We start from the raw sequence: 15,239 nt of genomic DNA, 5'->3' as shown, positions 1-15,239 counted from the left end.
CCAGGATCCATCTTAAGGCCTGTACCAGATTTTGCTCAGACCAGCTCATTTTGAGAGTCTAGCTGAAATATGGCCTAAATACTCGATTTTCTATAAATTAAAACAGCAGTTGCATTGTACCTGTTCAGAATTTTCATGTTCCTTTAAAGACATACGAGGCTAGTACTGATGCCTTGCAGCAAGAAGGTCGAATCCTGGCAGGGAATCCTTCTGCATAAGTTTTGCATTTTCTCTCCATACATACAAGACTACTCCTGTTGTCCATAAACATGACTGATAGATTAATTGGTCTCTCTAAACTGCACCTAGGAATGAGTGCATGCATGAATGTTTGTCCTGAGGGTCTCTGTGTTGCCCTGAGATGAACCAGTGACTTGTCCAGGGTGTACCCCGGCTGTCGCCCAATGATTGGCATTGGCAGTAGCCCCTGCCCTGGAAGTGGGTGTGGGCAATGGATGGATGGATATCAAAATAAAGAGCAAACACAGTATATTTGCTCAGGACGTCAGGAGACTGCTGCACTGGAAAACATTGCCAGCAGGAGCAGTACGTCAGTTACAATTACAATAGTAGACCTTTAGCTTGGAACACTGAAAATGACTTCGTTAATACACTTTAGACCACAGTATCACAATATATCCAATGAACTAGTTTCCTCCATGTGCCTTAACAACTGTTGGCTCGGTTAAATAACACTTAGATAAACTGTAATAGCCTACCTGTATCCCAATAGAAGACAGTTTCCGCCTTGGTACCTGGACTACAAAAGGTTCCTCTGCTGCTAAATTCCCTTTACTAGATCCTGATTTCAGAGTTTCATTGTGGACTACCGAGTCACTTGTCTCGGTGGAAGCATTGGCGGTGCTAGGGATGATTGGATCCCTTGGTGTAGCAACGGGAATAGGGATGATGTGCGGGGGACGAGGAATACCCCGGGCCAGGCTGTTGGCACGGGTGCTGTCAAGGCTGTCAGAGGAGTTGCTGTGAGCGTGGCTTGACTGGCTGTTGACCTCTGACCTCCTATCCTGCTGGTCCAAGTAGTTGTCCTGCGCCGACTCTGTGCTGCTTTGCACTGTCACCGATATGTAGGGCTTGGAGGTTGTGCGCGGAGGCACTGGTGGAGGAGCGACCTTCTTACAGCTTGTAATGCATGTAGAGACTGCAAACAAAAAACAGTGGGATTAGGATAAAAGGATTACAAAGGATAACGTTGTGAAGTAGCTACTTCTAGGGATTCTGGACCAAAAAGTTTTTACTGTACTGTACAGTATGCATTTTAATACCATTTATTAAAATTAATTTTACTGCTGGAGCAGTCACCTTTTATCTTACCTTACCCATCAATAAAAGGAAATAGTTGATGATACGTTGAACACAAAGCATCCTTTACGTTTTGAAGTATATTAGTGGAAATGATGTTGCAAGATGATGTAATCCGTTTGCCTGAAGACATCATGTAAATTATACACAGATAAAATTACACAGTGGAGCGTAGTTATAATTAATCTGAGCCATGGAGCACAGATTACCTTGACTTGTAATAAGGTAATTATGATGGAAGTTTTATGATCATAGGGGTACATGGAAAGACACTCAGGCTGCAACATTTAAGAGGCAGAGTGTAAGCCTGAACCTCTCAACTAGGCATGGGCCAGTTACTGGTATCAAGCTTTTAATGAGATGTCAGAGAAAGTGCTGGTTGTATAAAACATTGAGAAGGAAAATCCTGGCCCCTTCTTCATGTGTTGCTGCATGCTGCCAGTCAGCTGGCTTACAGAAGGTCACTACATGAATTTGCTTACGAGACAGAAAACAGTGGACTGTTTAGAAATACTTTCAGCCACTACATACTATTATTAAGGATACATGTGGCTTGTCTGTCAAGCACCTGACTGCAGACTAGCTAATCAAGCAGATAACCCCATTTATTAAGCAGCTAATATCAGCTTGTTAAATATGTTAAGAGCAGAAAAGGAAAAATGGTATAATATTGTGTGCAACAAACCTTCAGACCTACTAAGTTTAGTGGGTGTTTATTCCATGATTCCTTTTTTCTTAAACCTAATGATCTGAATCAAATGGTAATGGTATAGCGAACATTTCCAAAACTATGACATTCATTGTATTATGATTTAAGCCAAATAGGAAAAATCATTTATTTTATGTTTTAAATGAAAGCAATGCAATGATGTTATACATTTGTTTCCGATTTTTGTTTAAATATAACAAAGTTCTGGCATTTTTACTGAAATTTACTTAAGAATAGTATACAATCCATGCATCATGTCAGCAGGGAGGATTAACATGATGTTCTGGTTCATGTGACTACTATATAAACCTGTGCAATAAAATAAACAGACTCAGACACACAGGACATCTCTGCCATATCTCATATCAGTATTGCCAAAAATAATGCAATGTAAAAAATCTAAATTTCTAAATTTTGTAAAGAATGGAAATCTATAAAAGTTAGCCAGATATTAGATTTTTAGTGTCAAACTCCAGAGATAAGGAATCAAGGTGAATTTCATTATTTTTCTGAAACACCATTGCTTCTACCATGTTGTCCTGAATGCTGCAATCAAAAATCTCAACGCGTCAAGGATTTTGAAAAGGTCTCAAAATTAACATGTGAACTGCACTGAAAGAACTCAAACAAAAGGAGTGTTGTTCAATGTAATCTATTGCGTACTCTGCAGAGATAGAGCTGAGCAACTTTAACAAACTCAAAACTCATATGACCTCAAGAATGCTAGTTTTCATTAACTATGAATGAACATTTCAAAAGGTTTTATTTTTTCCTCTCGGCATAATAGGTGATGACAGACTATACCTAATAATAATATTAAAGTCAGTCAGTCATTTTCTACCGCTTATTCCATAGTGGGTCACGGGGGAGCTGGTGCCTATCTCCAGCAGTCTATGGGCGAGAGGCGGGGTACACCCTGAACAGGTCGCCAGTCCATCGCAGGGCAACACACATACAACCATACACACACTCATTCATACACCTAAGGGCAATTTAGAGTTACCAATTAACCTAACAGGCATGTTTTTGGATAATATTAAAGTAACATATTTTAATGTTTGGTGAGGTCTTGCTAATGTATGCTTTGCCACTCAAGCTTTTTTGAGTTTTATTTCTCTGACAAAGTTGTTTCTGCTCCAGCTAATGATCAGTTTAGCCTGCATAAATGTGGTAGTTGAAGACAGGTGACAAAAAAAAAAAAAGCCTTGGAATCCAAAACTAAACATTTCCCACTGACACACCACTGCAGCATTTGCCAAACACTTGTCATAGCTCTGAATGTTTTGAAAGTGCATGCCTTCATGTCACTGGTGACACCAAATAGTGAACTGCTCCTGGTTACCCAGCATCACATTCCAGCAAAGCAAAGACACTGATATCAATCCTCAACACCCGAGACGACACCCAAACCACACCTGAACTGGCCCATCTCCAGACAGCAAGACTGTCTTCATTCCAAAACCTGAACAACTTGAAGACGACAAGCAGACAAGACAATCAGGGCTCTGACATGCAGGTGGATGACAGCCCCTTAGAACTGACTTTCCGAATTAAAGTGTTTTTTAATTATATTTTAAGAATCTTTCACTTGTTTTTTTATTTGCAATCTTTAAAAGATCTTTTGAATAGAACATCTGTCCACTCCTTGGCCACCCCCCCCCCCATGCCTAAATCCAAAGAAACAGATGATGAGGTCATCTAGCATCCATCATGCTAGAAAGGGTCACAAAGTTATTTGTAAGGCTTTGGAATGGCAGTGAACCTCAGTAACAGCCAATATACAGAAATGTAGAAAATATGAATGTTGATGAACCTTCCCGGAAAGACCAAAATTACTCCAAGAGCACATCAACAACACATCCAGGAGCTCAGAGCTGAAAACGATAGCCAAAGAACTGTAAACCTCACTTGTCGCAGTTAACCTCAGTGACTAAATGGAGCCTTTTGCAACGTGTGTCCTGTTACATTTGGCATAAAACGGATAAACTTTGTAAAAAAAAAAAAAAAAAAAAGCATCATGCTGACAGTGAACATGGTGGTGATACTGTGATGACTTGAAATAACTGATGTAACCATGAATTCTACTCTCTACCAGAAGCTCAAGAGCAATTAGGTTGTATGGCAGGACAAGGATCTGAAGCACACCAGCAAGTCCACCTTTGAACTCCTCAAAGAAACATAAACAAAATGAAGGATTTGGTGTTGTCTAGTCAAAGTCTAGTCAAAGTTTTGTGGCCTAAAGCAGGCCACAAAACCCTTCTATGTGGCTGAATTACAACAATTCTACAAAGAAGAGTGGGCCAAAGTTCCTTCACATTAATGTGAAAAACTCACTGCAAGTTATCGCAAATATTGCTAACAGCTGTTGCCACCCAGGGTGGCACAACTAGGTATTAGGTTTAGAGTACAATTACATTCAACACAACAATTTTAAATAAAAACGTGATATAGTCAAACTATTTCTTATTAAAAACTGATGATTCCTACTGCTGCAGCTGCTGCAAAAAAATGTAGGAAGCTGATGTTAGCCGATTGGTGGCACTCCTTTAGTTTCCACGTCATGACTATCCATGTTTGTTATGATTGGAATATTTTTAAACTAGCAAATCGGCCTTTTTTGTGAGCAATTGGGAAAGTGTAGGAGTCTTTTTTCAGCCAGCTGACTGACAGTGGGCAGCGACAAGTTGGGGACGTGGAGCAATGCATTGCTTTATGTTTCATTTCAAAATCCCTGATGATATCTACCATTTCTTTGGCATCTCATTAAAATGACTTTAAATTCTACAAACAGTATGAGAAAACTTGTTAGATACTGATTCCTGAAACTGTTTTGCAAGAATGTGCAAATACTGTGGTTATCTCAGTAATTAATGTCTGCTGTTTTGTTTGTTCTCATCTCTGTGAGGCCATCATTCAGTCTTACCTACTGGGGTTTTGCATAACATTTTGTTGAGTGACACCTTCCTGCAGGTTTGTGCAAATGCATTAAAAAATAATTAAATAACCTTCCTATGATGTCCTCTTTTTTCAGCAGGTTGCATGGACTTTGCTCTTACCTGCTGTGTAGGGGAGATTCTCTTTTTGCTAAGACTGACTGTAAAATAGCATTTCAGTCTCAATAGTTGACATTAGCCTCTGAGATTAAACATGAAATAAGAGTAGCATAGCCAGACCTAATAAAAAAAGACATGCAAAGCAATCAAGCAATAGGAGACTACAACAATAATTACGCTGTTCCAATATGGAAATGGTATCGTAAATGATGTATAGAAGAGTCTCTGAGGACATACTATAGTTAACATGGGAATCTTTGTGGTCCAATTTTAACAGCGTCCTTAAAAATCCTTTGATTAACCAAGAACTTGATTAGGGAAAAAAATACATTTCTCCATTATTTGATGCATAGCTAAATGAAATGCTAATTTATAGGTGTGCCAAAAAATATTTCAAGTGCTCAATAGAAAAGACCATGCAATGAAGCTAAACATTAAGATATCAGCATTGTGATCAATTACCATCATTAACCTAGCGCTGGTTGGGTTTCCAACACAGATTGCTGAGAGCTGCCCTTGGCTGCTGTTTTGTTTATTGTTCTTGTGAGCTTGACGTTGTGGAGATCCATCTGACCAGAACTACAACAACATGCACAGATCAACCACATAAGAGATCCGACCAGTTATACAGAGGTCTGAAGTTTAACCCCAAGCACCCATTGTTCACACAGAGTAACAATAAAGAGCCAAGAGTGTAGCTGAGGAAGCAACCTAAATACATCTGATTCATGATGAGTTTTTTTGCCACAACCTCTCAAACAAAATGCACTCACAGCAGAATCACACTTCAGACAAGCAGTGTAAGTGGCATGTTTTATAATCAGCCAGTTTCCTGTAATATATTTGCTTACTTTACAGAACTCCACCTCACTTTCACAGCTGAATAAGCATAAAGCTTATCTCTGCATGATCATCAGCTACAAGCAATAGTGAATTTTAACAAATACCAAAAAAAATAAAAAACAATACACCAAAAATGTCAGAGTGGAATCTAGTGAGGGCACTGAGAACTGCTGATTTGGTGCCACTGGAATCGAGGTTCTGTTGTACATTTTGATCGCTAGGTCACAGTTTTCTAGCCAAGAAAACAATTTGCGTCAAGATGTTCTAGGAGGTGAAAATTATTTAAAACAATTCCACTCACTGCACCACAAAAAACACCTTTGAAAGCTGCCCCATAGCTTTATTGATGGGTAATATAATGCGTTATACCGTTGCTGTGTAGTCCAAAAAAAAAGGACAACACTGTTTAAATAAATTTTTTACATCTATATTAGTGATAGCAGGATACCTATTCCCCTGCTATACACCATGTTTAAAAAGAATTTATTTTTAAATCCATTATAAAATTATTGTCAGCACTTGGTCCAAGTTGTCATAAAGACATACCGCTAGGTAGCTTCGCAGATGACACATGGATGTCATTTGTTTGCCCATCAGTTGGGAAACTTTGTTAAGGATGAGATAAGGTAAATTATACATCATTATCCATTCTAGAATTTATTAAAACACCTTTGGGAGTAACAGGAACACTGTTACCCCATAGGAAAGTTGCTCTGCCTTATTTTTATGAGCTTTCAGCCTCTGTCTGTTGTAGAACATGCCTGATTTTTAAAATGTTGGCAGGCTTTTGGAAGTCTCCAAACTAAGATAGGGGTCTTGTTTTAAAGGGGTTGCACACAGATGCCGCCGTTAATCATGCAAACTATTGAAATCCTGCTAATAACTAATACTAAATGCTAAATATGGCTGAACGGTGGTACAGTTGGTAGCACTGTTGCCTTGCAGCAGCACAGTTCTGGGTTCGAATCCTCCAATTTCTCAGAATTTCTGCATGGAGTTTGCATGCATACTCTGGGTACTCCGGATTCTTCCCACAGGGCAAAAAAACATGACTGCTAGCTTAACTGGTCAATTCTAAATTGCCCCTTTGTGTGCTTGCATAGGTGTTTTTCCTCACTGTCTCAGTGATGGACAGACAACCTGTCTAAGGATACCCTGCCTCTTGCCCAATGATGGTTATGATAATAATTAGAATTATTTGTATTATTAATAATAATAATCCAAAATTATTATTATTATTAATAACAGTTGTAAACAAGATAAATTGCACACGCATACAATATATTTAAATAAATGTTTATTTGAGTCTGCTGCTACTGCTCTATGCTGCTCACTTCGCCTCCGGTTGTTTCACTGAGTGCCGTATTTACACTGCATGTGCGCTGGTCCGGTCCGGTTCACTGCGAAACCCAGAGGAGCTCCAAGAACCATACACAGATTGCACAATGAAAGCCAGTGATAAATGAGCTAGCAAGTCCAAAACAACTAATTCTGTGAGAGTTAAACCAGGTAAACTGTGTCATTTTTCATTTTATGCATTTTCATGTGTTTTGTTCTACAATGGGTGAGTACACTGGGTGCAGCGAAGCTATATTGGTTGCTTAATTTGGTGGATTTAATGTTTAATTGCTTGGTTTAAAATACCTTAGTTAACCCAGTAACTGATGTTAGCAAATGCTAATATAAAGGTGTCTATATAAATATATGTGTGTATTTATTAATATATCGAGATCTAGTCTGTCTTTAGGGCCTAATTTCGAAAATCTGGATGTCCTGCTCGTCCTGCTTCCTGGTGGTGCGTTATGATTCATGCTTATGTGCTCTGGTTGTGCTCCAGCATCCAGCAAAAATAGACTCTTGTCTCTTCATCAGATGGCAGAGCACTTCTGCTCTGCCATCTGATGAAAGCTGACGGTCTTCTCCTGGCTCTGTTTCATCTCTCTGTGATAGTGACTGAAATATATCTGAAGAAATATCTGATTCTCTGCTGCTCTCTGTGTTGCTAGCCATTGTAGCAGCAGTCAGTTTACCTGCAGGGATTCCCCTTTGACATCATAAAAGAGCGCAACAAAATCGCAAAGGAGTAGTCTGGAAATGCCTTTTTAGTGACATTTATGACCATATATCTCAACAACTTTTCATTTCAGGGACATGAATTTACTTGTTTAAATATTTTATCAATGTTTCCTTTCCATAAATGGAATTGAATTTATAATTTTTTTTAAATCGATGTCACAGGCACTTTAATGTCACTTTTGTAATCATGCCATCGTTTTAAAATAACAGTAAAACCCTGTTGAACTGCAGAGCTGTGCAACACAAATGCTCTCCCTTATACACACAGTGTGACGTTGCCTCTGCTCCAAAAATAAGTACTTAATGATTGATCACAGAAAGGCTTAAGACTCCTTTATAGTAACAATAAATAAATGAATTAATTAATAACTTAACAAATATGATAATTATATCCAAGCTTTTTCCACTCAAACACTAATTTGGACACTAATTTGGACAAATATTGTTTGGAATATTAATTGCAATGGATATTATATATATATATATATATATATATAAATAAATAAAGGAGTTAAAGAAATACCCTGTATTACTTGTAGTTTTGCATTACTTGAAAAAATGCCTCTGCCCCATAACCTGGAGGGTTAGTTACTCAGAACCAGACAATTCTGTAACCTGGTCTTGTTTTTTTACAAAATTTGAAATCTGAAATTAGCCACAAAATGTGTGATCTTTATTAGTAAATGTCAACTGTGTGCCCATCAGTGATATTTTATCCACCAACAAAGTTTTATGTTTTTAACGACCTGTCACCGTAAGAGTTATTCCTATTATACACAAAATAATGTTTAGCAGCTTAACTACAGAACTGCTTGTTTACATGTTTTGTTACTGGACTCCTTAAATAGGGATTCCATCATTGATGCAACACACAAACTTAACTCCATGCAGGGTCCAAAGGAGGACAGGCTTGGAAAAATGTCCTTGGAAATTTTTTATCTCAAAAACCAAAGAAAAAGAAGCCCTAATTTGATTCAATATCTGTCTATTAACGGCACTTAAATATCCCAGACAGAGATAAGATGATGTAGCATGCAGTAACCCAGCTTTAAAACAGAGCGCTGAAAACTTTTACAATAAAGTTCTACATCGGCTTTCATTGCTGAATGGCTAGTCACGGTTAAAACAGGAAAGCAATATGTGCAATTGTCATTAGTGGCGACAAATAAACAGAAAGTTGGTGGAAAGCGCAAAAAACCGTACGACTAAATGGGCTACTTACCCTCCCCAATGGAGATAAACGTCGTAATTATTAAAACCAAACAATACTAAAAAGCAGCTGTTTGTAGTTCTTTCATTCATTTAGCCCGTCTATCCAGATGAGCAGCAGCAAGGAGGTTTGGCTGTTTATGTTTGGGGCGTCTCTCCCAACTCCATGGAAGGAGGCACTGTGTGGTGCCTTCAGGAACGCCTCTGACATCAAAGCTTCACGTTTGGAGGATTCCGGGATTTTGCCACATCGTTAAATAAATAAAAAAAATATTTATTCAGTGGCATAATTCTAATTAGTGTTTTATTAAATGCTCAATCGAGGCTCAAACTGCACTTTTTGTAACTGGATCTCAATTTGACTATAAAATCAGATTGCATTGGAACTAAATATATTTGAACCGAATTGGATTTAATATATTTTCATATGCATTAGACCTGTTTGTAAAATGCCTTGAGATGTAAATTGTTGTCATTTAACACGGTATTTATAAACTGAATTAAATTAATTAATTAAAATTTCTGACATAGCTTTAGCTACCTTTTGTGTGAGGTAATCATTATCAATAACAGTAATGCCAACATTAGCTGGAAACATAAATAAAACTTAACCACTGCTACTGCTACTAATTTCTTCATAATCCATTTGCAAAATATAACACAGTAACAAAGCAATTGAAAATGTATGTTAAAAGAATAGCTAAAACTGTCCTAGAAATAATAATAGTGTGCAAATATAAATAATAAATAATGGAAAGACAACTAAAATAAAAAAACATAACCAAACAACGAAAGAATAAATCAAAAAGTAAAAAATATGAGTAGGCAGCAGATCCTCAATAATGCAACATCAGAACTGAACATTTCCACATGACAATATCCGATGAAGGCAGCATGCTTTCCCTAGAAGATTACAGTAAAGAGCGCCACATGGTGGAGGATTGGTGGTGTCAAAAGCTCAGGTCAACGCAAAAAGACTGTAATTCTGTGTTCAGGTACCCGCCAGGAAACAGAAAAAACACCTTTCCCTAACCTCTGTCACCTCTCACATTCACAATCATACTGCCTCTGGAATTGCATCAGTAAAGTAGCAAGCAAATGTTGCATGTTTTGTGTCGTTTGTTTGTGCTTTGTCTTTAAACTCAGTGAACTAAAGTCCCGGACATAGTTCTCAATCTGTGGTATAAGTATCACTGGTACATGGGTTGCCTTTAGCCGTACTCTGTGTCAACCACTAATATAAATAGTAAACTTATTAACAGCGAAAAAGGTGAATTGTTTAAGCTCTTCGATCTCTGTGTCAGTTAGCAACTACTGAAAATAGAAGTAGAGTGGTTTCAAGAGCTCTCAGTATAAAGTGAAGCAGGTGACAATACACCCAGAACAAGTGCCAGTGACTTCTTATTTACCTTTAAAGTCAGAACATGGATCTGGGAACGTTGGCACACCTCATATTTTGCAAGCCGAGAAACCGAGTGGGAAATGATCAGGACAAACTCACTGCCACTACCAATAAAAGTGTCTCAATTTCAGGAGCCTTCCTGTCAATTTTCCCAACGAGGATCTTCTGTAGCCTTAATGTTGGTATGGACATTAGACTTCTGAGTGAAACTGAATGCACAATCACACAGTGCCAGTGGATAAGAACATGATCCTTTTTATCTTCTTTTATGACATGAAAAAAAAAATAACACAACAAACTACAAAAGGTTCAAGTCCTGTTTTAATATGCCTGCCAATACAATAGTATTTGGGGACCTGTGTATTCACTGAGGAGGTCCTCACTATAAAGAAAGAACCAGTGCTTTAAGATAATGTCCATCTTTTTATTTAGAAGTCCATGAGACTTAAACTAATTGGATCTTTTCAAGGGAAGAGGTTTTGAGTCGTTACCTGTGTGTGTGGGTAGGATGCGTGGTCTATCTGTTCCAAAACGCTGAAGAAAAATTGCAAGTTGTTTCTCCTTTGGAGCTTTGTCCAAGCCAGTGGCTATCAGGTAAGAGGCAAACTGTTCTTTCCATGTCTTCCATTGTGTAGAAAGGTCGTCTAGTGTGGGCAAAAGAGGCTGAATTTAAGCTAAATATGCTACTTTGGGAAACGTTGGATGACGTGTCTTGCTAAGCACCAAGTGAAATACAGAGGACAGCATTGACTTGGACCAAGAGGTTGTAAATTAAAGGAAAGGGTTGACAAAAGAAATAACCAAAACAATGCAAGAAAAATGGTGGTATTTTAGGAAGTTTTAACAAATTTGACAAAATAAAATCCTTGGTTTTCCATTATTTTGTGGTTCATTAAAAAATGACTCACCAGTGCTAGTGCCGTATGTACGAACAGAGGAGTCAGTTGGAGGTGGAGAGCAGCCTGAGTCTATGGAAGCGGTGTCGTCATCTTGGGAACAGCCAGCCTGGATAGCTCTTAGGTAGCTGTGACTGCGGGATCGGAAGCATGTTGGCATGGGCATGTCTGGAGGCTCCAAGATGTCTTGAGAATGGGAATCTCTGAAGGTGGACTCTGAACTTCTGCCTCCATAATGATGACTTTTTTCCAGGTCTCGCAACTGGACAAAGACATTACAAAAGCACGGGACTATTAACCTTCGTTTTTCCTAATTTTGCTCCTCCAAATGAGACTCTGGATTAGATTTAAAATAATAAAAAAAACATGTTCAAATGAAAAAACTGGTGGTCCGCATGATATGTGCAATAACTGCAGACCTGTCATTATTTAGTAAGGATTATGGAAATTGTGAAAGTTCTGCAAGACAGCTTTGCAGATATCTGTTCATTGACAGAAATGAGACAGAGAAATGGCATTTTGATGACTCACTGACTAAATTAAATAATAGATGGAGTAAATATGAGGAAGTCAGCACCAGAGAGATGGAAATGAAGCAGAGAAAGTAACGATTATGCCCACTCCATCAATCCAAATCGGCAAAAGGTTTTTAGCAGTTATTTTTTAAACTTTTCTCACGTAATTTGTGTTTTAAAAGAATGAATATTACACAACTTGACAGCAAAAGTTTTGGTTTGGCCTGCTGCACATGCAGATTTAACAGTCACATTTCTACGCAGGAAATTAGCTGTAATGCATGCGACTAGGAAGAAAATTGAGGCAAAAATTAGGTAATTAGAAAAAGATTGCACAGCTGATCTTCATCTCAGTGACCTTCTCATTGACAAGCTAATGGCTTCTCTGTTAGTGGACAAATTGGACCTATAACAATCACTGTCCCCTCATTTGTCTTTGAGGTAATAACATTAATACAAGGCAGCTGGAAACAGTTCACTGGGATCTCATTATATCACAGTCATTTAAACAGAAACAGTGAAAATGGAAACGAGAGCAGCTCAAAGAAGACAAAGTACTGTTTAAAACTGAGTCTTTTGAAAATTCACACAAAACTGTTGTGTTGTATGAGCAAGCACAAATGCACCTACAGTGCCTTGTAAAAGTTGTATTTCCTGTTACATGTTTTCAAATTTGTTCATGTTGCAACCACATACAGAGATCAATTTCAATAGGATTTTGGGTGATACACACAAAGTATCGGATAATTGTAACAAGTAATGATAAAGGGCACATATACAGGGGTTGGACAATTAGACCACAATAATTTATTAGTATGGTGTAGGGCTTCCTTTTGCGGCCAATACAGCGTAAATTCGTCTTGGGAATGACATATACAAGTCCTGCACAGTGGTCAGAGGGATTTTAAGCCATTCTTCTTGCAGGATAGTGGCCAGGTCACTACGTGATACTGGTGGAGGAAAACATTTCCTGACTCACTCCTCCAAAACACCACAAAGTGGCTCAAAAATATTTAGATCTGGTGACTGTGCAGGCCATGGGAGATGTTCAACTTCACTTTCATGTTCATCAAACCAATCTTTCACCAGTCTTGCTGTGTGTATTGGTGCATTGTCATCCTGATACACGGCACCACCTTCAGGATACAATGTTTGAACCATTGGATGCACATGGTCCTCAAGAATGGTTCGGTAGTCCGTGGCCCATCTAGCACAAGTATTGGGCCAAGGGAATGCCATGATATGGCAGCCCAAACCATCACTGATCCACCCCCATGCTTCACTCTGGGCATGAAACAGTCTGGGTGGTACGCTTCTTTGGGGCTTCTCCACACCGTAACTCTCCCGGATGTGGAGAAAACAGTAAAGGTGGACTCATCAGAGAACAATACATGTTTCACATTGTCCACAGCCCAAGATTTGCGCTCCTTGCACCATTGAAACCGACGTTTGGCATTGGCATCAGTGATCAAAGGTTTGGCTATAGCGGCCCGGCCGTGTATATTGACCCTGTGGAGCTCCCGACAGACAGTTCTGGTGGAAACAGGAGAGTTGAGGTGCACATTTAATTCTGCCGTGATTTGGGCAGCCTTGGTTTTATGTTTTTTGGATACAATCCGGGTTAGCACCCGGACATCCCTTTCAGACAGCTTCCTCTTGCGTCCACAGTTAATCCTGTTGGATGTGGTTCGTCCTTCTTGGTGGTATGTTGACATTACCCTGGATACCGTGGCTCTTGATACATCACAAAGACTTGCTGTCTTGGTCACAGATGCGCCAGCAAGACGTGCACCAACAATTTGTCCTCTTTTGAACTCTGGTATGTCACCCATAATGTTGTGTGCATTTCAATATTTTGAGCAAAACTGTGCTCTTACCCTGCTAATTGAACCTTCACACTCTGCTCTTACTGGTGCAATGTGCAATCAATGAAGACTGGTTACCAGGCTGGTCCAATTTGGCCATGAAACCTCCCACACTAAAATGACAGGTGTTTCAGTTTCATTGTCCAACCCCTGTATGTCTTTCAACTGTATTACAAATCTGAAAAATGTGGTATGCATCTGTATTCAACCCTCTTTACTCTACATACTCTTTTCTTGCCTAATGGCAAACAAATAAACATAAAAGTTCTTTTTGTTATTTGAGTTCAAACAACTTCTTTTACTGTTTCTGATTTAAAATAAAAAATGACTAACCTGTCCCATGCAACTACGTCTGCCCAAGGTGCTGCAGGCCTGGCTGAAGCTGTCTTCCTCCCATGGTGCCAAATCTCCTGGTCCTCCAATACAGTCCAGATTGTCCAGGCTGCGATTATTTGAAATTTCTCTGAGCGATGGAAGACAGCTGGAAAACGGAAGTACGATCAGATAAAAAAACATAACAAAGTGATAGGGATCGAAAGCAAAGAACGTACAACCCAAATTCCAATGAAGATGGGACGTTGTGTAAAACATAAATAAACACAGAATACAACGATTTGCATGTTTTATACAACGTCCCATCTTCATTGGAACTGGGGTTGTAAAACAGAAAAGGACAATAAGTTGATGTTTTCACATCATGACCTTAGTGGCGGCAGGGAAACATCAACTGAGGCTTAAAATTATTGATTAGCAAACCAGGAATTGAAAAAGAGATACAGAGTGGACATACCCTTCATTCAAGACACTTTTTTTTATTTTGACCTTGATTTATGTGTAAGCACATCTCTTAAAATAGTCTCTAATTCAATTTCCTTATTTTTGGGTCACCCATTACAGAATTTGAGCATGCAGTGCCAGCAGCAATGTCAGACAAAGAATGCACACAGTGCAACAACATGAAGCTGCTAACAATAAGTTAGCAGCTGTTTGAAGCAGGAGATGAGTTTTGCATTTGGAGTTTTAACTCCAAACCCGTGTTTTGCACTGTGCCCCTAAGGAGAGGCTTACAGACCTACCACTGACCTGCTCATTGACCTGTCCAGCTGGTGCAAAGAGGACATGCTGTGGAGTGGAGACCACAGGGCGTCCAGCTCCCCCTGCAACAATGTGAAATCCAAGGTTCTGCTGCTAACAGCAATCAGGTAGGTTCAGAACGAAAGAGAGTAACATTGGATGATCAGAGATGGGCTGGGGTATCAAATGTATTTTACTTAAGATCTATGCACTGCACTTTTACATATGTATATCGCAATACATATTTGATAACAATGTCAGATTTGTATAAACAGGC

At 38.9% G+C, this 15,239-nt stretch overlaps 1 protein-coding gene across 5 annotated transcripts in view; it reads right to left on the bottom strand.

Moving 5' to 3' along the window:
* Positions 1–15,239, bottom strand: part of dlgap4b (discs, large (Drosophila) homolog-associated protein 4b) — a 172,030-nt gene that overhangs the window by 14,117 nt on the left and 142,674 nt on the right. The window contains exons 7-11 of one of the 5 annotated variants that reach the window (XM_047347281.1): positions 14,972–15,076; positions 14,222–14,369; positions 11,521–11,770; positions 11,104–11,256; positions 720–1,159 (exon numbers count right to left, since the gene is read on the bottom strand). In XM_047347281.1, the coding sequence (XP_047203237.1) occupies positions 720–1,159; positions 11,104–11,256; positions 11,521–11,770; positions 14,222–14,369; positions 14,972–15,076 (1,096 nt within the window). The remainder of the gene's footprint in view (positions 1–719; positions 1,160–11,103; positions 11,257–11,520; positions 11,771–14,221; positions 14,370–14,971; positions 15,077–15,239) is intronic. The other 4 variants (XM_047347282.1, XM_047347285.1, XM_047347283.1 and 1 more) reach the window with 4 other exon arrangements.

This window comes from Girardinichthys multiradiatus, chromosome 20, assembly GCF_021462225.1.
Source record: "Girardinichthys multiradiatus isolate DD_20200921_A chromosome 20, DD_fGirMul_XY1, whole genome shotgun sequence".
Lineage (NCBI taxonomy): Eukaryota > Metazoa > Chordata > Actinopteri > Cyprinodontiformes > Goodeidae > Girardinichthys > Girardinichthys multiradiatus.
The sequence above is the reverse complement of the archived record's forward strand: the minus strand, read 5'-3'. Positions and strand labels throughout refer to the sequence as shown.